This window comes from Oncorhynchus nerka, linkage group LG20, assembly GCF_034236695.1.
Source record: "Oncorhynchus nerka isolate Pitt River linkage group LG20, Oner_Uvic_2.0, whole genome shotgun sequence".
Lineage (NCBI taxonomy): Eukaryota > Metazoa > Chordata > Actinopteri > Salmoniformes > Salmonidae > Oncorhynchus > Oncorhynchus nerka.
Genome location: NC_088415.1, coordinates 97587939 through 97613451, shown reverse-complemented (window position 1 = coordinate 97613451; position 25513 = coordinate 97587939). Strand labels below are relative to the sequence as shown.

The following is a 25513-nucleotide window of genomic DNA, read 5'->3' as shown; positions in this document are numbered from 1 at the left end:
TGTGATGAAGTCTGTGTTGGAGTCACTAACATGGATCAGGGTTACCGGGAGACTGTACCAGTCAGGCAGTGAGGTAAGAGATGTTTATCTGGACTGGCAGCGGGGAGGCTGTACTTGCTGGAGGCTGGCTGGATCCTATCTATGAGACTGCCAGGAGGAAACCCTAGGAAAGTCCTGAGAGGGAGGGACACATCGCTGGGCGCATTGTTTTGGACCTGCAATCTAACACACTGCTCTGGAACACAGAGGGGGACGGTCAGTATCACTTACTGCAATATTATTCTAACAGTGATTCTGTCTCCTATAATGCTTTTTCTTGTGCTCCTCGGTGTTGAGCTGGTCATCTGGTTAGGAATGATCATGCCGTGTGGGGATGGCGGGGCTTTCGTGCAAACACAACCAAAGAAGCAACATGTACAAATTAATGTAACATTTGAGCATCTCAACAATTTATTTTACACCTATGTATTTTCAGTTTGTGTGTGATATGGGTGTTGAAGTGTTTATTTTGACAAAAATAAACTTTTCTAAACATTAAGAACCAGGTTGATCTGAACTTTGCTGTTGGAAGGCTACATCTGTGTTCTCGCTGTCGCCACTGACTTTGCACATGGACTTTCATTAACAGCCTGGTTGCTTTCGCCTTATCACTCAAACAAGCTCTTTGTGCTCCTTGACCCTGTGTAGATCTGAACATCATGAGTCTGTTGAAGTCGCAGACTCACCTGGCAGGCAGAGAGTGGAATGTCCCTGGTTCCATCATGGCTGCTCCTCTCCGCTCCTGGTGTCGCTGTTTAATGATGTCATCACTGTGTGGGACCGACGGGACAGGAGGCGTGTCCACGATGTCCCTGTCGGGCCAGGCGTTGTCAGGGTGATCGTGGCTCTGGGTGTAAAGGAAGGTTGGTACAATAGCATTAATGTATAGTGAACAAAATATAAATGCAACATTGAACAATTTCAAAGATTTACTGAGTTGGTTCATTGAAGGAAATCAGTCAATTGAAAATTAATTGGGCGCTAATCTTCAGATTTAACATGACTGGGTGAGGGCACAGGCCACCCACTTGGCAGCCAGGCCCACACACTGGGAGGTCATAGGCCCAGCCACTTGGCAGCCAGGCCCACACACACTGGGAGGTCATAGGCCCAGCCACTTGGCAGCCAGGCCCACACACTGGGGGAGGTCATAGGCCCAGCCACTTGGCAGCCAGGCCCACACACTGGGGAGGTCATAGGCCCACCCACTTGGCAGCCAGGCCCACACACTGGGAGGTCATAGGCCCAGCCAATCAATAGGTTTTTCCCCAGCAGGGTTTTATTAGACTGAAATAAAGCATCTCAACCTTGCTTTGACAGGAACTAAAGGACTTCCCACTTTTAGTCCTAATTTCACATTTCTTGTAAAAGATGCATGTGAACATCATCCAGGCATCACATGGAACACAGCCAAACTCATTCAATAAACCAGGTCACATGTGGCGCTGACTAAAAACTAATAAATTGCCCACCTAACAGCTAGACTTCTTTCCAATGCATCACATATCTGGTGAGCATGAGACTAATGTAATGTTAATAAAAAATGCCTTTTACCTAAATTATTTGGCAGCCATGTTTGTTTGTATTTGAGAAGCAAACTCTCTAATGCCATTCACTCTAAGACTAAAATAAACCAAGTAAAAGATGGATTTACATTTGTTTTACTTAACGAGGCAAGTCAGATTAAGAACAATCTTATTTACAATGACGACCTACCGGGAACAGTTGTTCAGAATGACAGATTTTTACTTTGTCAGCTCAGATTTGGTCCAGCAACTTTTTGCTTACTGGGTTCGACGCTCGAACCACTAGGCTGGCCTGCCGCCTCGTGCGCCCATTGCCTGAAATATCAACTTAGTTTGGCCACTTTTCAGCATTTTTTTACAAATCTTCAATGTACTTAGTGTATGTAGGATAAAATTAATTTAGTATGACAAATTACAAAGCAAATCACCTCTCATTTCACCCTAAATACAAACCTAACTGTAACGTGAAAGCTAAACAGGGTTGCCAGATTGGTTAACAATTATTTGATGTATTTTTAGCTGATCATTTCATTTTGAGGTGGGAGTAGTTTCAAGGTCATCGTGGTTAAAATGGGGAAAGTATCATGGGGGGGATGCAGGAATATTATGAGGGGAATTTATCAATTAAACAAGTATACAAGCTAAATAAAACACCTGGAAAAGGGGGTCTGAGCTGGGAATTAAAAATTAGCCCCTGACTGGGGATTTGTGTTTTGAACTGTCATCCAACTCAGGAACATGGGCTTCTTTTCTAGAGCGCTGACCTGAATATCACGGACGTCATGATTTGACCTTGTATATTTCCGAAGTTCCCAGTTGTCTTGAAAGCACCATAAGTCAGTGGCGTGAACCATCCCTAAAAGTTTGTTTAGTTAACCTGTCTGGGAACGGTTTCCGCTAGAGGAACCCCTTGCCAACAGCCAATGAAATTGAGGGCGCCAAATACAAATCAACAAATCTCATAAATCAAAATTCTCAAACATACATGTATTAGGCACCATTTTTAAAGATACAATTCTCATTAATCCAGCTACAGTGTGATTGCAAAAATGCTCCAGTGAGCGCTCCACAGTGAGCGCTCCACAGTGAGCGCTCCACAGTGAGCGCTTGTCACAAAAAGCACAATGGAGAGAAAATGAATCCCTAACCTTGATCTTCATCAGATGACACTCATAGGACTTCATGTTATACAATACATGTGTGTTTTGTTCGATAAAGTGCATATTTATATCCAAAAATGTAATTTTACATTGGTGTGAAATATGTGGTGATTTTGCAGAGCCACATCAATTTACAGAAATACTCATTATAATTGCTGATGAAAATACAAGTCTTATGCATGGAATTTTAGATACACCTCTCCTTAATGCAACCTCTGTCAGATTTTTTAAAGACAGATTTTTTTTAAAAAGCATACCATGCAATAATCTGAGTACGGAGTTTTAGAGCCTAAAACCAGTGAAAGAAATATCCGCCATGTTGCGCAGTCAACATTAGTCAGAAATAGCATTATACATATTTTCTTACCTTTGATCTTCATCAGAATGCACTCCCAAGAATCCCAGTTCCACAATAAATGTTTGATTTGTTCAATAAAGTTAATGTATGTCTATATACCTCCTTTTGTTAGGGTGTTTGGCAAAACAAATTGAAACACGCGTGCAACTTCCAGTGGAAAGGTCAGACAAATTCCAAAAAGTTCATTACTGATCGTAGAAACATATCAAATGTTGTATAGAATCAATCTTTAGGATCTTTTAACATAATGTTCCAACCGTAGAATTCCATTGTCTGTAGAAAAGCCATGGAATGAGAGCTAACTCTCTCGTGACCGTGCTTCACAAGCCAGACCACTGACTCAAAGAGCCCTGATTCCTCCTTTATAGTAGAAGCCTCAAACACGTTTCTAAAGACAGTTAAAATCTACTGGAAGCCGTAGGAAGTGTAATTCGAACCCATAGACACTTGGTGGGCCACGCTTGGGAAAAACTACAAACCTCAGATTTCCCACTTCCTGGTTGGATTTCAGGTTTTTGCCTGCCATATGAATTCTTATACTCAGACATCATTCAAAACGTTTGAGAAACTTAGTGTTTTCTATCCAAATCTACTAATAATATGCATATATTAGCATCTGGGACTGAGTAGGAGGCAGTTTACTCTGGGCACGCTTTTCATCCAAAAGTGAAAATGATGCCCCTTATCCTAACTTCTTTGTCCGACAGACGCTATGTGACAACCAGGATATGGTATGTCAACAAACACGCTGCCACTCATAGCTGGCAAATAGCTTAGCATAATATAATAACATAATAACAATCAGAACTTTAAAAGTGTTTTAAACACATTATTACAATATGCAAGAATTGGAGTGCATTATTTGTCACCAGCTCATGAAAATATGTGAATAAAACAGTGAATAGTGTTCTGACCAGATATGAGCAAATGTCTGATCTGTGGAAACACTGGGGAAGTGCTTGGGCTCTTGTCAAAGAAAAGTTGGACTGGCTCAGTGGAGCCTCAAACATACATTCCACAACAGCAAAATGGGCTACTTTCTACATGTAATAATTCAAACTGTTAGAAAATAATGAGCCTATAGTTAATTAGCAGGCAACGTGCCTTGGTTTGAGGTCAGCGCAGATTAATACTCCTGTTCCGCACAAATCAGATTGAGTGTATTTTAACATCCTGCACATAGAAAACTCATGCTGGGGGAAACATTAGATATACATGTGAAAGGTTAGAGGACTTATATTGTCCCCAATGATCACGTTGTTTAATCAGTTTCTTGATATGCCGCACCTGTCAGGTGGCTGGATTATCTTGGCAAAGGAGAAATGCTCACCAACAGATGTAAAAACATTTGTGTATAGAATATTAAAAGTTTGTGCAACATCGCTGGGATCATAACTAGGGACCAACACTTTATATGTTGTATTTATATTTTTGCATTTAAGGTTGCATTTAAAGTCTCAGGGGGCTTATATTGTGTAAAGGAAGGTTAGTGGGATCATTAATGTCTTCAATTCTGAATGAAAAAGCAATTAATCTGAAAATGAATTTAAATGGATGCACATGTTTCCAACTCAGTGCCTCCTGCTCAGCCAGTCTGTACCAGTCCATCAGTGAGGTGTCGGGGCTCAACTTTGTGCATCTCCCAAACTCAGCTGTGTGACACATTGAGAGACTGCCCTGATGGTTTTGATGAGGAGTCCTGCATTACTAAATGTCCAAACCGAGGTAGATATATTAATGCATTCTGATATTTGATACTGCTTTGCCACTTACCAGAAAACCCCTTAAATCCTCTTAACCTTTCTTCATGGTCCCTCTTATGTGTGTCTCCCAGGTGAGTTCCGTGTAAGGACAGGAGGAAATGTATTGAGAGGAGTCTGGTTTTGTGATGGACGCGCTCATTGCCATGATGGCTCAGATGAGATTGGCTGTCCAACGATAGCTGCTCCAACGTCCCAAACTGCGCCCCTGAAGTGCCGTATGGGTTCCAGACAGTGCAAGGATGGGAGAGAGTGTGTCCTGCATAGCCATGTTTGTGATGGAGAGGAGGATTGTAAGGATGGATCAGATGAACAGGACTGTGGTGGTGAGTTGATTTCTGACTGTGGTTCCACTTTTGGTCAGTCGGGACGTTTTCTAAATCGACTAAGTGTCTGACGGTGTTTATAAATTGGCATGACGTCCCAAAAATGGGGAGCGGACAGAACTGCCACTTGCAGTACACGGTCAACAATGTGACAAAGGTTATACAATGTTTTTGTAGGGCTGTCAGAGTTAATCAGTTAATGTAAGTTAATCGTTTTGAAATTTTAGTGCGCATTTTTTTATCGCGAATAAGCACATTGTCTGAAAGCGTTGAACATTAGGTCAAAAGACATCTCAAATCTACAATGCCATGTAATGCATATTAACATTGCAGTTAAAGAAAGTGTGCATTGTCAATTTACCTAATTTTGCTAACATTACCTTAGACAAAGTCAAGACATCAATATTCTGGTAATGTTTTTGTATGAATCTTAAATGATGGCTCACTGAATAGGCAGGGGGTATATCAAAATGATTAAGACTCAGCACGCTTTGGGACTCATTCAGCAGTTTTTACTGAGTAAGTACAATACCATTCGAAATGAATGTTGAAAGTTTAAATTATATTCCTAAAACGTAGTAAAAAATGATGCCGTCGCTGCCTCCTGTTGACTACACATATAGATGAATATCCTGTCAAAATCGACAACTAATGTGCAGAAAAGGTTATTTATAGTACATGTTACTATCTACACAAACTGTACATCTGCAACAATAATCATATATATTTTTAAATGAGTACCTTATAAACTGCACACGCACCAAAAAAGTTGATTAGCAAGTGCATCGGTGATGTTGTACCCACAGGGTCTATTAAAACCTTGCCCAACCAGAAACCGTGGATTGATGGCAGCATTCGCAAAACTGAAAGCACGAACCACTGCTTTTAATCGGGCAAGGTGACCAGAAACATGACCGAATACACAGTGTAGCTATTCCCTCCAAGGCAATCAAACAAGCTAAGCGTCAGTATAGAGAGAAAGTAGAGTTGCAATTCAACGGCTCAGACACGAGAGGTATGTGACATGGTCTACAGTCAGACTACAAAAGGAAAACCAGCCACGTCAAAGGACCACGATGTCTTGCTCCCAGACAAACTAAACAACTTTGCTCGCTTTGAGGACGAGACAGTGCCACTGACACGGCCCACTACCAAAACCTGTGGGCTCTCCTTCACTGCAGCTAACGCGAGTAAGACATTTAAACGCGTTAACCCTCGCAAGCCTGCCGGCCCAGACGGCATCCCCAGCCGCGTCCTCAGAGCATGCGCAGACCAGCTGGCTGGTGTGTTTACGGACATATTCAATCAATCCTTATCCCAGTCTGCTGTTCCCACATGCTTCAAGAGGGCCACCATTGTTCCTGTTCCCAAGAAAGCTAAGGTAACTGAGCTAAATGACTATCCGCTTCGTAACACTCACTTCCGTGCTTTGAGAGACTAATCAAGGACCATATCACCACCACCCTACCTGACACCCTAGACCTACTCCAATTTGCTTACCGCCCCAATAGGTCCACAGACGACGCAATCGCACTGCCCTAACCCATCTGGACAAGAGGAATACCTATGTAAGAATGCTGTTCATCGACTACAGCTCAGCATTTAACATCATAGTACCCTCCAAACTCGTCATTAAGCTCGAGACCCTGGGTCTCGACCCCGCCCTGTGAAACTGGGTCCTGGAATTCCTGGACGGGCCGCCCCCACGTGGTGAGGGTAGGTAACATCTCCACCCCCTGATCCTCAACACTGGGGCCCCACAAGGGTGCGTTCTCAGCCCTCTCCTGTTCACCCATGACTGGGTGGCCATGCCCGCCTCCAACTCAATCATCATGTTTGCAGACGACACTACAGTGGTAGGCTTGATTGCCAACAACGACGAGACGGCCTACAGGGAGGAGGTGAAGGCCCTCGGAGTGTGGTCAGGAAAATAACCTCACACTCGAGGTCAACAAAACAAAGGAGAGGATCGTGGACTTCAGGAAACGGCAGACAGAGGAGCCCCCATCCACGTCGTGGAGAAGGTGGGAAGATAAGTTCCTTGGCGTACACATCACGGACAAACTGAAATGGTCCACCCACACAGACAGCATGGTGAAGGCGCAGCAGCGCCTTCAACCTCAGGAGGCTGAAGAAATTTGGCTTGTCACCAAACACACTCACAAACTTTTACAGATGCACAATCGAGAGCATCCTGTCGGGCTGTTGCCTCGCACGGCAACTGCTCCGCCCACAACCGTAAGGCTCTCCAGAGGGTAGTGAGCTCTGCACAACGCATCACTGGGGCAAACTACCTGCCCTCCAGGACAACTACACCACCCGATGTCACAGGAAGGCCAAAAATATCAAGGACAACAACCACCCGAGCCACTTCCTGTTCAACCAGCTATCCTCCAGAGGGCGAGGTCAGTACAGGTGCATCAAAGCGGGGACTGAGAGACTGAAAACAGCTTCTGTCTCAAGGCCATCACTGTTAAATCGCCATCACTAACATTGAGTGGCTGCTGCCAACATACTGACTCATCTCTAGCCACTTTAATAATGAGAGATTGATGTAATAAATGTATCACTAGCCACTTTAAACAATACCACTTTATATAATGTTTACATTACTCTTCTCATATGTACATACTGTACTCTATACCATCTACTGCATCTTGCCTATGCTGTTCGGCCATCGTTCATTCATATATTTTATGTACATATTCTTATACACACAAGTGTAAAGGAATGAATAAGGTAGTTGTTGTGAAATTGTTAGATTTCTTGTATATTACTGCAGGGTCGGAACTAGAAGCACAAGCATTTCGCTACACTCGCAATAACATCTGCTAACCATGTGTATCTGACAAATAAAATGTGATTTGACAGTTGGAAAATGTTTACTAGATTGTATATTAGCAGGTGAGACATGTTACCTACAGTCTAACCCTTTGTCCTGAATTGTTTTGGGGAAACTAACGCTTCATTAGACTTGTTCTGGGTAGAGTGTAAAAGGCTTGTCCATTATCTTGGTAATACTCTCTCCCTACAGAATCTCCAGTTCCACTTACTACAGCTTATTTGGCTCCAACTACAACCGTTCCAGATATTCTTCCTGCTCAGCCAGTCTGTACCAGTCCATCAGTGAGGTGTCGGGGCTCAACTTTGTGCATCTCCCAAACTCAGCTGTGTGACACATTGAGAGACTGCCCTGATGGTTTTGATGAGGAGTCCTGCATTACTAAATGTCCAAACCGAGGTAGATATATTAATGCATTCTGATATTTGATACTGCTTTGCCACCCAGAAAACCCCTTAAATCCTCTTAACCTTTCTTCATGGTCCCTCTTATGTGTGTCTCCCAGGTGAGTTCCGGTGTAAGGACAGGAGGAAATGTATTGAGAGGAGTCTGGTTTGTGATGGACGCGCTCATTGCCATGATGGCTCAGATGAGATTGGCTGTCCAACGATAGCTGCTCCAACATCCCAAACTGCGCCCCTGAAGTGCCGTATGGGTTCCAGACTGTGCAAGGATGGTAGAGAGTGTGTCCTGCACAGCCATGTTTGTGATGGAGAAGTGGACTGTAAGGATGGATCAGATGAACAGGACTGTGAGCTCCTCTGCAAAGCAGGTCAGAAGTTCACCTCTTGATCTGGTGTAATGTGTTTAATCACAAGTGGCCAGTTTCAGCACAAATCCATCCATTCATCAATGTCCTTAGGTCAGTTCCAGTGTGCTCATTGGTTGTTAGCTCAGCTCAGTTCCAGTATGCTCATTGGTTCCTACCTCAGGTCAGTTCCAGTGTGCTCATGGGAAGAAGTGTATCGACCAGCAGCAGATGTGTGATGGGAAGGCACAGTGCCAGGACCGTTCTGATGAAATGGACTGCTTCAAGCCCACCAAGAGCTGCAGGCATCGCTGTGACAACAATAGCCGCTGTATCCCAGAAACCTTCCTCTGTGACGGAGAGAGAGACTGTTCGGATGGCTCTGATGAGGAAGGCTGTGGTGAGACACTGCTGACTACTTGGACAGTTGGTACATCAGGATGAGGAGAGTCTCTTTAAATTAATCTAATGTAACCTCTCTCCCTAGATTCTAACAAGGCCCTTCCTCCTGTCCTGCCAACTCTGGCTCAGACCTGTACTAGTCCATCAGTGAGGTGTCGGGGCTCAACTTTGTGCATCTCCCAAACTCAGCTGTGTGACACATTGAGAGACTGCCCTGATGGTTTTGATGAGGAGTCCTGCATTACTAAATGTCCAAACCGAGGTAGATATATTAATGTTCTGATATTTGATACTGCTTTGCCACCCAGAAAACCCCTTAAACCCTCTTAACCTTTCTTCATGGTCCCTCTTATGTGTGTCTCCCAGGTGAGTTCCGGTGTAACGGACAGGAGGAAATGTATTGAGAGGAGTCTGGTTTGTGATGGACGCGCTCATTGCCATGATGGCTCAGATGAGATTGGCTGTCCAACGATAGCTGCTCCAACGTCCCAAACTGCGCCCTGAAGTGCCGTATGGGTTCCAGACAGTGCAAGGATGGGAGAGAGTGTGTCCTGCATAGCCATGTTTGTGATGGAGAGGAGGATTGTAAGGATGGATCAGATGAACAGGACTGTGGTGGTGAGTTGATTTCTGACTGTGGTTCCACTTTGGTCAGTCGGGACGTTTTCTAAATCGACTAAGTGTCTGACGGTGTTTATAAATTGGCATGACGTCCCAAAAATGGGGAGCCGGACAGAACTGCCACTTGCAGTACACGGTCAACAATGTGACAAAGGTTATACAATGTTTTTGTAGGGCTGTCAGAGTTAATCAGTTAATGTAAGTTAATCGTTTTGAAATTTTAGTGCGCATTTTTTTTATCGCGAATAAGCACATTGTCTGAAAGCGTTGAACATTAGGTCAAAAGACATCTCAAATCTACAATGCCATGTAATGCATATTAACATTGCAGTTAAAGAAAGTGTGCATTGTCAATTTACCTAATTTTGCTAACCGTTACCTTAGACAAAGTCAAGACATCAATATTCTGGTAATGTTTTTTGTATGAATCTTAAATGATGGCTCACTGAATAGGCAGGGGGGTATATCAAAATGATTAAGACTCAGCACGCTTTGGGACTCATTCAGCAGTTTTTACTGAGTAAGTACAATACCATTCGAAATGAATGTTGAAAGTTTAAATTATATTCCTAAAACGTAAGTAAAAAATGATGCCGTCGCTGCCTCCTGTTGACTACACATATAGATGAATATCCTGTCAAAATCGACAACTAATGTGCAGAAAAGGTTATTTATAGTACATGTTACTATCTACACAAACTGTACATCTGCAACAATAATCATATATATTTTTAAATGAGTACCTTATAAACTGCACACGCACCAAAAAAAGTTGATTAGCAAGTGCATCGGTGATGTTGTACCCACAGGGTCTATTAAAACCTTGCCCAACCAGAAACCGTGGATTGATGGCAGCATTCGCAAAACTGAAAGCACGAACCACTGCTTTTAATCGGGGCAAGGTGACCAGAAACATGACCGAATACACAGTGTAGCTATTCCCTCCAAGGCAATCAAACAAGCTAAGCGTCAGTATAGAGAGAAAGTAGAGTTGCAATTCAACGGCTCAGACACGAGAGGTATGTGACATGGTCTACAGTCAGACTACAAAAGGAAAACCAGCCACGTCGCGGACCACGATGTCTTGCTCCCAGACAAACTAAACAACTTTGCTCGCTTTGAGGACGAGACAGTGCCACTGACACGGCCCACTACCAAAACCTGTGGGCTCTCCTTCACTGCAGCTAACGCGAGTAAGACATTTAAACGCGTTAACCCTCGCAAGCCTGCCGGCCCAGACGGCATCCCCAGCCGCGTCCTCAGAGCATGCGCAGACCAGCTGGCTGGTGTGTTTACGGACATATTCAATCAATCCTTATCCCAGTCTGCTGTTCCCACATGCTTCAAGAGGGCCACCATTGTTCCTGTTCCCAAGAAAGCTAAGGTAACTGAGCTAAATGACTATCCGCTTCGTAACACTCACTTCCGTGCTTTGAGAGACTAATCAAGGACCATATCACCACCACCCTACCTGACACCCTAGACCTACTCCAATTTGCTTACCGCCCCAATAGGTCCACAGACGACGCAATCGCACTGCCCTAACCCATCTGGACAAGAGGAATACCTATGTAAGAATGCTGTTCATCGACTACAGCTCAGCATTTAACATCATAGTACCCTCCAAACTCGTCATTAAGCTCGAGACCCTGGGTCTCGACCCCGCCCTGTGAAACTGGGTCCTGGAATTCCTGACGGGCCGCCCCCACGTGGTGAGGGTAGGTAACATCTCCACCCCCCTGATCCTCAACACTGGGGCCCCACAAGGGTGCGTTCTCAGCCCTCTCCTGTTCACCCATGACTGGGTGGCCATGCCCGCCTCCAACTCAATCATCATGTTTGCAGACGACACTACAGTGGTAGGCTTGATTGCCAACAACGACGAGACGGCCTACAGGGAGGAGGTGAAGGCCCTCGGAGTGTGGTCAGGAAAATAACCTCACACTCGAGGTCAACAAAACAAAGGAGAGGATCGTGGACTTCAGGAAACGGCAGACAGAGGAGCCCCCTATCCACGTCGTGGAGAAGGTGGGAAGATAAGTTCCTTGGCGTACACATCACGGACAAACTGAAATGGTCCACCCACACAGACAGCATGGTGAAGGCGCAGCAGCGCCTCTTCAACCTCAGGAGGCTGAAGAAATTTGGCTTGTCACCAAACACACTCACAAACTTTTACAGATGCACAATCGAGAGCATCCTGTCGGGCTGTTGCCTCGTACGGCAACTGCTCCGCCCACAACCGTAAGGCTCTCCAGAGGGTAGTGAGCTCTGCACAACGCATCACTGGGGCAAACTACCTGCCCTCCAGGACAACTACACCACCCGATGTCACAGGAAGGCCAAAAATATCAAGGACAACAACCACCCGAGCCACTTCCTGTTCAACCAGCTATCCTCCAGAGGGCGAGGTCAGTACAGGTGCATCAAAGCGGGGACTGAGAGACTGAAAACAGCTTCTGTCTCAAGGCCATCACTGTTAAATCGCCATCACTAACATTGAGTGGCTGCTGCCAACATACTGACTCATCTCTAGCCACTTTAATAATGAGAGATTGATGTAATAAATGTATCACTAGCCACTTTAAACAATACCACTTTATATAATGTTTACATTACTCTTCTCATATGTACATACTGTACTCTATACCATCTACTGCATCTTGCCTATGCTGTTCGGCCATCGTTCATTCATATATTTTTATGTACATATTCTTATACACACACAAGTGTAAAGGAATGAATAAGGTAGTTGTTGTGAAATTGTTAGATTTCTTGTATATTACTGCAGGGTCGGAACTAGAAGCACAAGCATTTCGCTACACTCGCAATAACATCTGCTAACCATGTGTATCTGACAAATAAAATGTGATTTGACAGTTGGAAAATGTTTACTAGATTGTATATTAGCAGGTGAGACATGTTACCTACAGTCTAACCCTTTGTCCTGAATTGTTTTGGGGAAACTAACGCTTCATTAGACTTGTTCTGGGTAGAGTGTAAAAGGCTTGTCCATTATCTTGGTAATACTCTCTGCCTACAGAATCTCCAGTTCCACTTACTACAGCTTATTTGGCTCCAACTACAACCGTTCCAGATATTCTTCCTGCTCAGCCAGTCTGTACCAGTCCATCAGTGAGGTGTCGGGGCTCTACTTTGTGCATCTCCCAAACTCAGCTGTGTGACACATTGAGAGACTGCCCTGATGGTTTTGATGAGGAGTCCTGCATTACTAAATGTCCAAACCGAGGTAGATATATTAATGCATTCTGATATTTGATACTGCTTTGCCACCCAGAAAACCCCTTAAATCCTCTTAACCTTTCTTCATGGTCCCTCTTATGTGTGTCTCCCAGGTGAGTTCCGGTGTAAGGACAGGAGGAAATGTATTGAGAGGAGTCTGGTTTGTGATGGACGCGCTCATTGCCATGATGGCTCAGATGAGATTGGCTGTCCAACGATAGCTGCTCCAACATCCCAAACTGCGCCCCTGAAGTGCCGTATGGGTTCCAGACTGTGCAAGGATGGTAGAGAGTGTGTCCTGCACAGCCATGTTTGTGATGGAGAAGTGGACTGTAAGGATGGATCAGATGAACAGGACTGTGAGCTCCTCTGCAAAGCAGGTCAGAAGTTCACCTCTTGATCTGGTGTAATGTGTTTAATCACAAGTGGCCAGTTTCAGCACAAATCCATCCATTCATCAATGTCCTTAGGTCAGTTCCAGTGTGCTCATTGGTTGTTAGCTCAGCTCAGTTCCAGTATGCTCATTGGTTCCTACCTCAGGTCAGTTCCAGTGTGCTCATGGGAAGAAGTGTATCGACCAGCAGCAGATGTGTGATGGGAAGGCACAGTGCCAGGACCGTTCTGATGAAATGGACTGCTTCAAGCCCACCAAGAGCTGCAGACATCGCTGTGACAACAATAGCCGCTGTATCCCAGAAACCTTCCTCTGTGACGGAGAGAGAGACTGTTCGGATGGCTCTGATGAGGAAGGCTGTGGTGAGACACTGCTGACTACTTGGACAGTTGGTACATCAGGATGAGGAGAGTCTCTTTAAATTAATCTAATGTAACCTCTCTCCCTAGATTCTAACAAGGCCCTTCCTCCTGTCCTGCCAACTCTGGCTCAGACCTGTACTAGTCCATCAGTGAGGTGTCGGGGCTCAACTTTGTGCATCTCCCAAACTCAGCTGTGTGACACATTGAAAGACTGCCCTGATGGTTTTGATGAGGAGTCCTGCATTACTAAATGCCCAAACCGAGGTAGATATATTAAGGTGTTCTGATATTTGATACTGCTTTGCCACCCAGAAAACCCCTTAAACCCTCTTAACCTTCATCGTCCCTCTTATGTGTGTCTCCCAGGTGAGTTCCGGTGTAACGACAGGAGGAAATGTATTGATAGGAGCCTCGTTTGTGATGGACGCGCTCATTGCCATGATGGCTCAGATGAGATTGGCTGTCCAACGATAGCTGCTCCAACGTCCCAAACTGTGCCCCTGAAGTGCCGTATGGGTTCCAGACTGTGCAAGGATGGTAGAGAGTGTGTCCTGCACAGCCATGTTTGTGATGGAGAAGTGGACTGTAAGGATGGATCAGATGAACAGGACTGTGAGCTCCTCTGCAAAGCAGGTCAGAAGCTCACCTCTTGATCTGGTGTAATGTGTTTAATCACAAGTGGCCAGTTTCAGCACAAATCCATCCATTCATCAATGTCCTTAGGTCAGTTCCAGTGTGCTCATTGGTTGTTAGCTCAGCTCAGTTCCAGTATGCTCATTTGTTCCTACCTCAGGTCAGTTCCAGTGTGCTCATGGGAAGAAGTGTATCGACCAGCAGCAGGTGTGTGATGGGAAGGCCCAGTGCCAGGACCGTTCTGATGAAATAGACTGCTTCAAGCCCACCAAGAGCTGCAGTCATCGCTGTGACAACAATAGCCGCTGTATCCCAGAAACCTTCCTCTGTGACGGAGAGAGAGACTGTTCGGACGGCTCTGATGAGGAATACTGTGGTATGAGTCTGATCTCTAAAAACCATTTCCATTGTAATGGGTGTTTTAGAACCCATTTCCACTGTGATGTGGTTCCATGTTGTTTAGAACCCATTTCCACCTTGTTCTGAACCTGTTTCTATTTAGTTTTTTGCAATCATTGCTCTCCTCTGCTTCTGCCATCTCGCTCTCCTCCCAGTGGCAAAGCTTTGTGGCCAGCAGCAGTATCAGTGCAGTAATGGTCAGTGTGTGTCTGAGGCTCTCCGTTGTGACGGCCATGCTGACTGCGGAGACCATTCTGACGAGGTGGGCTGTGCCAAACCCCCCCACTGTCCCCCGGAGCGCCGCTGCCCAAACAGCCACGAATGTCTTGTGGAGGAATGGCTGTGTGATGGGGAACAGGACTGCCGGGACGGTTCAGACGAGATGGTGAGGAACCCGCATAATATTAACCTAAACTTTAAAATGATTGTGCAAAACATTTATATACTTGCTCACAGCCAGATGAATTCATGGATACCACTTTTATGGCTCCATGACCAGTATTAAGGAGGTCCAAGGTAGTTTTGGAAACCAATACAAACTAGCATGCTAGGTTAATTTCCATAATCTCTCACAATCAATTTACCTTAACCCAGCTCTACATTCTGGGTAAACTTCAGAACTGTAAGGTGTCTCCAGTGACGTGTGGGGAGTTCCAGTGGAGCTGTGTCTCTAAGACCCAGTGTATCCCTGCAACCTGGAGGTGTGATGGACAGAAAGACTGTGAGGACTACAGTGACGAGGCCGGATGTGAGCTTACACAAAGGGTTATGGTTACATTTGTAGTTTGCCAGGTGAAGTGCTCCAACCAGCTGTGGTAGTGGAGAGTGTGTGGACCAGTCTGTTGTTTTACTGTAGGTGACCAGTTGAAGTGCTCCAACCAGCTTTACCAGTGTGGTAGTGGAGAGTGTGTGGACCATTCCCTGCTCTGTGACCAAATCATCAACTGTCCTGATGGATCTGACGAGGGGCACGGTTGTTCCACCAATAACTGCTCCAGCCCTGGGACCCCCCAATGTGACCAGCACTGTGTCAGCACCCCTTACGGACCGGTTAGTACCCCAACCCAGGGTTTTCAAAACCCGGTCCTGCATAACATTACATTTAACACTTTTCACAACACATTGTGTACCCTCAGGACACTACTCTACTACCACATCTACAAAACAAAATCCATGTTACGTGTGGGTAGAGTACGTGTTAGTATGTGTATGCTTGTGACCCTTGAAGTCCCCGCTGTTCCATAAGGTTTCATTTTATCTGTTTAAAATCTGATTCTACTGCTGCATCAGTTAACTGATGTGGAATAGAGTTCCATGTAGTCATGGCTTTATGTAGTACTGTGCGCCTCCCATAGTCTGTTATGGACTTGAGGACTGTGAAGAGACCTCTGGTGGCATGCCTTGTGGATTATGCATGGCTGTCTGCTAGTATTTTAAACAGACACCTCGGTGCAGTTAGCATGTCAACCCTTCTTACAAAATCAAGTAGTGATGAAGTAAAGCTCTCTACTTTGATCCATGAACAATTGACATTGGCTATTATTGTTAGATCTGTGTACATTTTAGGGGCCAGCTGTGCTGCCCTGTTCTGAGCCGATTGTAATTTGACAGCCAACCACACGACTGGGCAGTAGTCCAGGTGAGACAAAACTAGGGCCTGTAGTACCTGCCTTGTTGATAGTTAAGGCAGAGCAGTGCTTTATTATGGACATACTTCTCCCCATCTTAGCTACTGTTGTATGTTTTGAAAATGACAGTTCACAATAGTTTGACTCAAAGCAGTTTAGTCACCTTGCTTTTAGGTTGAAATATTAGGACTAACTTATTTATTGCCACCCATTCTGAAACTACCTGCAGCTCTTTAAGGGTTGCAGAGATTTCACTCGCTGTAGTAGCTGACGTGTATGGTGTGGAGTCCTTCGCATACACACTGACTTAACGCAGAGGCTGAAGAAATGTGGCATGCCACCTAAAACACTTTTACAGATGCACAATTGAGAGTATCCTGTCGGGCTGTATCGCCACCTGATATGGCAACTGCATCGCCCACAACCACAAGGCTCTCCAGGGGGTGGTGCGGTCTGCACAGCGCATCACCGGGGGCAAACTACCTGCCCTCCAGGACAACTACAGCACACGATGTCACTGGAAGGCCAAAAATATCAAGGATAACAACACCTGAGCCGCTGCACCCCGCTAACATCCAGAAAGCAAGATGGCATCTCAGTGCAGACGTGGTTCGTTGTCTCGTTTACTTTCGTATTTCTTGTCTTTTTGGTTATATTCCAATTTGTTTTTCAATCTCTTTTTCCATTTTTAAATTAAATATACCTTCCGGTAACCCCCCTCACTCAATGTGACACGGATCTGCAATTTCTTTAGAACCTATAGCCAAAACTTTCATCAGAAGGTTGCCAGCTAATTAGTTAAGTTACTAGCCATTTAGTCACTGTTAGCCACTGCTAGCGGCCTTTACCCTCTGCTCAGGCACCAGCTGTTTTTTAGCCTGGATAATACCTGCCAGCCTCAGACTGTTTTTCTCCACTACAACGCCAGATTTCTGCCATAAACCCTGGACCATTGATCATCACAGCGAGCTGCCACTGAGTGACCCAGCCCCGAAGTTAGCCATGAGCCAGACTCATCTCCCGGCTGGCAAACAAAATTACCACAACTACAATACCTCTTTCGCCAGGTCCCTTCGTACCACCACGACTGGTCCGCAGATGTAATTTCATCAGCTGTGCCTTCAACCGGCCCTTGCTGGACGACGGAGCAGATGCTTCTATTTACCCCGGACTGCTAACTTTTTAAACGCTGTTGCTCCCGCGTACTAGCGTAGTAACGACCTAACGTTTCCCTATTTAATCTATTGCTCTACACTGGACCCTATGATTACTTTGCTACATAGCTGATGCCTGCTGGACTGTTAATTTATCACGGTACTCCACATTGTTTACCTTGGTTTCTGTCGGCCCTAGCCTCGAACTCAGGCCTTGTGTGTAGTTAACCGACCCTCTCTGCCCATTCATCGCCATTGAACCTGTTGGTGTTGACTTAGCTGATTAGCTGTTGTCCCAATCAACACCTGTCATTGCTTTATGCCTCGCTTTGTCTCTCTCAAATGTCAATATGCCTTGTATAATGTTTAGGATAATTATCATTGTTTTAGTTTACTGCAGAGCCCCTAGTCCCACTGCATATGCCTTAGATACCTCCTTTGTCCCACCTCCCACACACGCGGTGACCTCACCCAGTATAACCAGCATGTCCAGAGATGCAACTGCTCTTATCACTCATTGCCTGGGTTTACCTCCACTGGAATTACTTTTGCTTCCCTCTAGGAATGAGGGCACACTATCTTGTAGGCTTAGATTGAAGATATGGCAAATAGGAGTGGCAATATCGTCCACAGTTATCCTCAGTTTCCATCCAAATTGTATTAGTCACATACACATTCACATATTTAGCAGGTGTTGCGGGTGTAGAGAAATGCTTGTGTTCCTAGCTCCAGCACTGCAGTAATATCTAACAATTCACAACTATACACACAGATCTGAAAGAAAAATAATAGAATTAAGACTTATATGAATACTAGAATGAGCAACGTTGGAGTCCGGAGTGTAAATATGGGTGGTTAGAAGGGGCTGTATGAGACAGTATGTGGATATACTAAATATTTGATCTGTAGAATAGTGTGTATACAGCAATAGTTGAACAGGATGGCATTGATTAAAATGCAGTATATACATATGAACTGAGTACAACAGTATGTGAACATTAAAGTGATCAGTTCCATTACCAGGGATTCCATGTCTATGTACAAGAAGCCTCTGTAGGGTTGAGTAAGTGGGTGGTGACAATGACTAAGTTCAGGGCAGGGTACTGGTTGGAGGCCGGCTAGCGATGGCTATTTAAGCGTAATGGCTTTGAGATGTTTTTCAGTCTCTTGGGCCCAGCTTTGATGAACCTGTACTGACCTCGCCTTCTGGATGATTGCGGGGTGAACAGGCCGTGGCTCGGGTAGTTGTCCTTGATGCTCTTTTCTGGCCTTCCTGTGATGTCGGCTGCTATAGGTGTCCTGGAGGTCAGGTAGTTAGCCGACGGTGATGCGTTGGGCAGACTGCACCACCCTCTGGAGAGCCCTGCTGTTGTGGGCGGTATAGTTGCAGTACCAGGCGGTGATACAGCCCGACAGGATGCTCTCGATTGCACAGCTGTAAAAGTTTGTTTTAGGTGACAAGCCAAATTTCTTCAGCCTCCTGAGGTTGAAGAGGAGCTGTTGCGCCTTCACCACACTGTGGACCATTTCAGTTTGTCAGGGATGTGTACACTGAGGAACTTTAAGCCTTTCACCTTCTCCACTGCCGCCCGTTGATGTGGATGGGGGAGTGCTATATCTGAAGTCCACCATCGTCTCCTTGACGTTGAGGTTCTTTTCCTGGCACCACTTCACCAGGACCTTCACCTCCTCCCTGTAGGCTGTTGTCTTTGTTGGTAATCAGGCCTACTACTGTTGTCTGCAAACTTGATGATTGTGTTGAAGGTGTGAGTGGCCATTCAGTCATGGCTGAGCAGAGTACAGAAGGGGGCTGAGCAGAGTACAGGAGGGGTCCCCTGTGTTGAGGATCAGTGTTGTCCTACCTTCAACACCTGGGGGTGGTCCGTCAGCAAGTCCAGGACCCAGTTGCACAGGGCGGGGTTCAGACTCAGCTTAATGAGCTTAGAGGATAAGCTGAACCCCACCCTATGATGTTGAAGGCTGAGCTGTCGTCAATGAACAGCATTTTTACATACAATACCAGCTTAAAAGTCAATTGTGTTGTGACAAGGTAGGGGTGGTATACAGAAGATAGCCCTATTTGGTAAAAAATCAAGTCCATATTATCGCAAGAACAGCTCAAATAAGCAAAGAGAAACAACAGTCCGTTACTTTAAGACATGGTCAGTCAATCTGGGAAATGTCAAGTATTTAGCACAATAGGAAGGGAAGACCCAGAGTTACCTGCTGCAGACGATAAGTTCATTAGTTACCAGCCTCAGATATTGCAGTCCAAAGAAATGCTTCAGAGTTCAATTAACAGACCTAGCTCAACATCAACTGTTCAGAGGACACTGCATGCATCAGGCCTTCATGTACAAATTGCTGCAAAGAAACCACTAAACGACAACAATAAGAATGAGATTTGATTGTGCCAAGCAACACGAGCAATGGACATTAGTGGTGAAATTTTGCCCTTTGGTCGGAGTCCAAATTTGAGATTTTTGGTTCCAACCGCTGTGTCTGAGACAGTAGGTGAACAGATTTTCTCCACGTGTAGAGAATTTCGCTACACTCGCATTAACATCTGCTAATCATGTGTCTATGACAAATACAATTTGATTTGTTTTTTCCCCACCCTGAAGCATGGAGGTGTGATGTGGGGGTGCTTTGCAGCTGACAATTATTTAGAAAGGGCTATTTTACCAAGGAGAGTGATGGTGTGCTGCATCAGATGACCTGGCCTCCACACTCACCCAACCTCAACCCAATTGAGATGGTTTGGGATGGACCTCAGTGCTCGGCATATGTGGGAACTCCAAGACTGTTGGAAAATCATTCCTCATGAAGCTGGTTGAGAGAATGCCAAGAGTGTGCAAAGCTGTCAAGGTGAAGGGTGACTACTTTAAAGAATCTAATGTAAAATGCTTGGGGGTTACAACAGTTTTGATGGATTCACTATTATTCTACCATGTAGAAAATAGTAAAGACGAAATACCCTTGAATGAGTAGGTGTCCAGACTTTTGACTGGTACTGAAAGTATTCCTCTTGTCCAGATTGGATATGGCCATTTGCAGTGTGATGACGATTGCATCATCTTTTGGGACTATATGCAAATTGAGGTGGGTCTAGGGTGTCGGGTATGGTGGAGGTGAGTGCTACGGGGTGATAGTCATTTAGTTACCTTTTGTTTTCTTGGGAACAATGGTGGACATCTTGAATTAAATGGGGACAGCAGACTGGGCTAAGGAGAGATTTAATATATCTATAAACACTCCAGCCAGTTGCTCTGAGGATGTGGCTAGGGATGTCTGGGCTGCCAGCCATGCGAGGGTTAACACGCTTTAATGTCTTACTCACGTCTGCCACGGAGAATGAGAGCCAACAGTCCTTGAGGCCTGCGTCAGTGGTGCCATGTTATCCTCAGAGGGTGAAGAAGGTGTTTAACTTGTCCTGGAGCAAGACGTCGGTGTGCGACATGGCTGGTTTTCCCTTTGTAATCCGTGATTGTCTGGAGTCCCTGCTACATGTCTGAGCTGTGCAATAGGGACGCCACTGTCCCTGTACTGATGTTTTGCCTGTGGTTGCCTTACGTAGGGCATAACTAAACTGTTTGTATTCTGCCATATTCCCAGTGTCATAACTTTACTTTGTATCTGATCAACTAACTGTTTAATTGTTACTGAATTGAATTAATCATGTAACAATTAACTCATTAGGATTTGGGGCACCACGAGCTGTTTAGAGTTACCATCTCCCGATACACTCTAAATGTCTTTACTATCACATCCATAAATGGTCAACCTTTAAAATCATAACCTCTTATCATATCATCTTTCTGAAAAGTCGTAACCTCCCGCATCTGCAAAAGCCTTATGATTCAGTGCTACACAAATTGGTTTATTTAATAGCTAACTAAATGGTTACACCGGATATACATACACACTTCAAACATTAGAAACAGGTCCCTAGCGGACTGACAACGATATGGCGGCTTCTTAGAAAAGACATGGAGGGCAAGAGGCAGAGACATAATACTTTGGTACATTTAGAAACTACTCTCACACTAATAATGTACTTTGCACACGAACCACTGTCTGTTTGGAGTAAAATCATGAATGTATTTGGTTCTTAGTGTATTTCTCCTACAGGGCCTTGGAAAGGGGTTGGTTGGGCCTTTCCATGGCACACTAGTAATGCTCTGATCGACCAAAAAGGGTCCCCATCCATCTGTTCTTCCATTCGCTCTGGAAAATGAGTCATTGAAGATAAGCTAGCCAGCCGTGTCAATGGTTCCTAGTGGGGTGTTGAGTAGTAGAATGGTCCCACTTAAATTCACTTTTCTACATACTTATGGCAGCTAATCAGCTGTAACAGTGATTTGTCCGAGAGGTGAGCTTCTCGCCTCTACCTCTTTGAGATTTCAGAGTTCAACAATGCCACAGTGCTGGGGGCTAACCAACCAGGTCCAATGTTAGCTAGCTAACATTAGGCTCTAACTAGAAAAGCAAACCGCTCTTGGAAACAAGTAATGCCAGCCAACATTAGCTAGCTAACAGTCCACTTTATCTTGAAATGAAACAACTTCGTCGGAATTAGAAAACGTGTATCCGAATGTAGCTAGCTATCTTACCTGTATACATCAACATGTATCTTGGACGCGTCAGAATGCAATTCCACGGTTGCCCTTAGTTTGAAGATGTAATCTGAAGACTGTTTTCTACGTCTCCTTAGCTATCATACTCTAATTCCACTGATTTCAAAACGTGATCCTCAAAAAATGGAGAGCAACACTTATGCAGCTCCACTTCTTTAAAAAAAGCTGCATTAGACAGGATTACCAAGTCTGACGAGCTCAAATAGATAGTCTTCAATATGGCAGACAAATCTGAATTCCTCTCTTGGCATGTCCAGCCCACTCATCTCAGCCAATCATGGCAAAGGGAAGGTTGCTAGTATTTTGTGGCTTAACCAACAAGGCTCCTAATTTAACCATTTTAATTGTATGAAAGTTCATGTTCGAATGCAATTACGTCCCAAAGAGATTTGTTCAAATATCTCTCCTGTGAAGTCGTGACTTGCGACCATAAGCCTAGTTTCCTGAATCGGGTCACCAATGACATTCTTTAGATCGCCTCTGACCATTCCCCACATTCTATGTTAAAAATATTGTGACAGTATTTGCTTTAGAACGTGTTAGTTTCGGCGGGCGAATGTCTGTAACAAAGGCATATTCCTGTGTGAATTTGGAGGGTGATGGCTGAAAGTTAATGTACTTGATTTACATCAGGGTGTTAGCTGTCACCCCCCCCCCCCCCCGCGACTGAAAGGGGGTCTGGCTGAAGTTATTTATTGCCAAGCTGATCTGACCTATTTGGATCCTTCCAGGACAGTCATGACTCCAGTCACCTTTGCCCGTGGTTAAATGTGGTGGTTCGCACATTCAGTTTTGTGCAACTGCTGCCATCTATCCACAGTTTCTGGACTGGGTAGGTTTTAATAGTGAGTGAGAACATACCCAATACACTTCCTGATGAACCTGGTCAGTATAAATATCAATGTTATTCTGAGGCAACCCGGAACATATCCCAGTCCGCTTGATCAAAACAATATTGAAGCTTGGATTCCGATTGGTCAGACCAGGGTTGAATTGACCTGCAAGACCACTTGTACTTCCTGTTTGAGTTTCTGCCTATAGGAAGGGAAAATCTGAATGGAGTTTTGATCTGACTTGCCAAACGGAGGGCCTTGCAGGCATTCCAGAAGGGAGAGTAATAGTGGCCGAGAGTTTTTGAAGAGCGAGTACTACAGGCAATGTGTTAACTTTGGTAGCATTTTCCTCAGACCTGCTTTTTTAGACTAGCTAGCTACTATAAATACGGCCTCAGGATATGTGGTTTCCAGTTTGCACGAAGTCCAGTGTAGTTAATTGAGGACCATCGTATCTGCTCGAGGGGGAACATATACACTGTGACTATAACCAAAGAGAATTTTCTTGATGGTATACGGTCGGCATTTGATTCGAGGTCGGGTGAATTAATGTACCTGGACTCACACCATGTGTGTCATGATTAACTACTCATCAGTCTCATCTTCCCGGAGAATTCTTTATTCCTGTCTGTGCGATGTATTGAGAATTTTTTTTTGTTGTGTCAAATGCAGCATCTGGTTGCTCCTAATTACACACCACAGACCAGCAAATATTATTTACGTCATAGGAATCAATACAAATGTTTTGTATGCCCTCTTATACACACTATTAGGCCCAACCTTTGGAAATTAAGCTTTCCTAGATATCGCTACCATATTGTGATCACTACATCCAATGGATTTGGATACTGCTTCAATGGATTTGGATACTGCTTTAATGCATTAAAGCAGATTTCTGAAGCATAAGTGAAGATGTGATCAATACATGTTTTCATTCCTGTGCTGTATATCTCCCCTGGTAGGTTTACTGAACCAGTTTGCAGGCACTAGTGTGCCCACTCAAGCTTTCTCTTGAGTGGGCAGCTTAATGAAAGCCAGTCAATATTTAGGTCACCCAGAAAATACACCTGTGATAACATATCAAGCATTTTACATGTTATCCAGATACTGGCTGATAACACTTGGTCTATAGCAGCTTCCCACCAGAATGGTCTTTAGGTGATGGAGGTAAACCAGTAGCCTTATTACTTCAACAGTATTTAACATGAGATCCCCTCAACTTTATAGGAATGTGGTTCTGAATATAGACCGCAACACTGCCCCGTTGGCATTTGTCTTTTCGGGAGATGTTATAACCACGGATTGCTACTGTATCATCAACGGTATTATCTTAGTGAGTTGCAGATGGTCAGAATATGAATGTCATCTGTTACTAGCAAGTTATCCGTTTCATGAACCTTGTTTCTTAGGCTACATATGTAAATGTGGGCTATTTATGAGCTGGGCTTAAGTCAATGTAGAGCATCTTCTGTTTCCAGAAGATGTCAGTGATCTATTAAAGTTATTCCAACAGAGCTACAGGAATGTTTTAGCTAAATGTAATGCCTGTAGCCTGCTTAATCTTTCACACCCGCAGCCCAACGATGACCCCTGCCATGCCCTAGCTACACACCCTAGACCATGCCACACAACACGCCTTAACCCTAGTCACATGCCCTAGACAATGCCACAAGCCCTTAGCCCCCATGGACCGGTGAGTTAAAACAAAACCCAACTTGTTGGCCTACAGAAGTATGGCTGTGACATGTGCTCCTTCCCTCCTACAGAGGTGCATCTGTGCTGCAGGCTTCCGGCTCCAGGCTAACGGTTTGTCCTGTGTGGCTGTGACATGTGCTCCTTCCCTCCTACAGAGGTGCATCTGTGGTGCAGGCTTCCGGCTCCAGGCTAATGGTTTGTCCTGTGTGGCTGTGACATGTGGTCCTTCTGTCTCCTACAGAGGTGCATCTGTGCTGCAGGCTTCCGGCTCCAGGCTAATGGTTTGTCCTGTGTGGCTGTGACATGTGCTCCTTCCCTCCTACAGAGGTGCATCTGTGCTGCAGGCTTCCGGCTCCAGGCTAACGGTTTGTCCTGTGTGGATGTTGACGAGTGTAATGAGGTCCTACCACCTGTCTGCAGCCACACCTGCCTTAACACCCGCGGCTCCTTCCTGTGTCGCTGTCACCATGGATATCTGCTGGAACCAAATGGTCACAGCTGCAAGACCCAAGGTACTCCAAACGTGTCTTTGCTTGAACGTAATTAATACAAATTGCTTTAGTGAAAATTTTACTTTTGTCACAAGCCAATAAAGAAAGTTAATGCAAAAGCTATTTTGACCTATGCAGAAATGAGGCTTTTCAGAATAAATGGCTTAACTACTGCTAGAGTACTGAAACTTAATTCATCTACTATACCTCCACAACAGATGTACTCTCATTGGATGGGTTGATTAGGATTCAAACCTTTTCA

General features: G+C 44.8%; 2 protein-coding genes and 1 long non-coding RNA gene across 4 annotated transcripts in view; all 3 read left to right on the top strand.

Annotated features, from left to right (window-relative positions):
* Positions 1-219: 219 nt before the first annotated feature.
* LOC135562742 (uncharacterized) lies at positions 220-4804 on the top strand. Its single transcript, XR_010460086.1, has 3 exons — positions 220-255; positions 688-902; positions 4659-4804. It is a non-coding gene; the product is annotated as an uncharacterized LOC135562742 (long non-coding RNA).
* A 167-nt stretch (positions 4805-4971) lies between these two features.
* Positions 4972-9652, top strand: LOC135563084 (low-density lipoprotein receptor-like). Of its 2 annotated transcripts, none has more exons than XM_065006031.1 (6): positions 4972-5169; positions 8258-8410; positions 8517-8783; positions 8944-9159; positions 9247-9423; positions 9528-9652. In XM_065006031.1, the coding sequence occupies exons 1-6, from the start codon at positions 5064-5066 to the stop codon at positions 9563-9565; spliced, it is 957 nt and encodes a 318-aa protein (XP_064862103.1). In that variant the 5' UTR covers positions 4972-5063; the 3' UTR covers positions 9566-9652. The 2 variants fall into 2 exon arrangements, with proteins under 2 accessions (XP_064862103.1, XP_064862102.1); XM_065006030.1 differs by having other exon boundaries at positions 8204-8410.
* The window catches only part of LOC115124360 (low-density lipoprotein receptor-related protein 1B-like), a 51982-nt gene continuing 36095 nt past the window's right edge, over positions 9627-25513 (top strand). The window contains exons 1-11 of the mRNA XM_065006032.1: positions 9627-9779; positions 12826-13032; positions 13139-13405; positions 13566-13781; positions 13869-14045; positions 14148-14414; positions 14575-14790; positions 14969-15198; positions 15432-15561; positions 15670-15863; positions 25086-25272. Coding sequence (XP_064862104.1) covers positions 9674-9779; positions 12826-13032; positions 13139-13405; positions 13566-13781; positions 13869-14045; positions 14148-14414; positions 14575-14790; positions 14969-15198; positions 15432-15561; positions 15670-15863; positions 25086-25272 — 2197 coding nt within the window. The 5' untranslated portion in view covers positions 9627-9673. The remainder of the gene's footprint in view (positions 9780-12825; positions 13033-13138; positions 13406-13565; positions 13782-13868; positions 14046-14147; positions 14415-14574; positions 14791-14968; positions 15199-15431; positions 15562-15669; positions 15864-25085; positions 25273-25513) is intronic.

Bases quoted from the DNA above. Each gene is read 5' to 3' on its own strand.
- LOC135563084 (XM_065006030.1), top strand. From the start codon at position 5,064: ATGGGTTCCAGACAGTGCAAGGATGGGAGAGAGTGTGTCCTGCATAGC. The intron at 5,170-8,203 runs GTGAGTTGATTT...CTCTCCCTACAG, and splicing joins AGATGAACAGGACTGTGGTG to AATCTCCAGTTCCACTTACT. The intron at 8,411-8,516 runs GTAGATATATTA...TGTGTCTCCCAG, and splicing joins TACTAAATGTCCAAACCGAG to GTGAGTTCCGGTGTAAGGAC.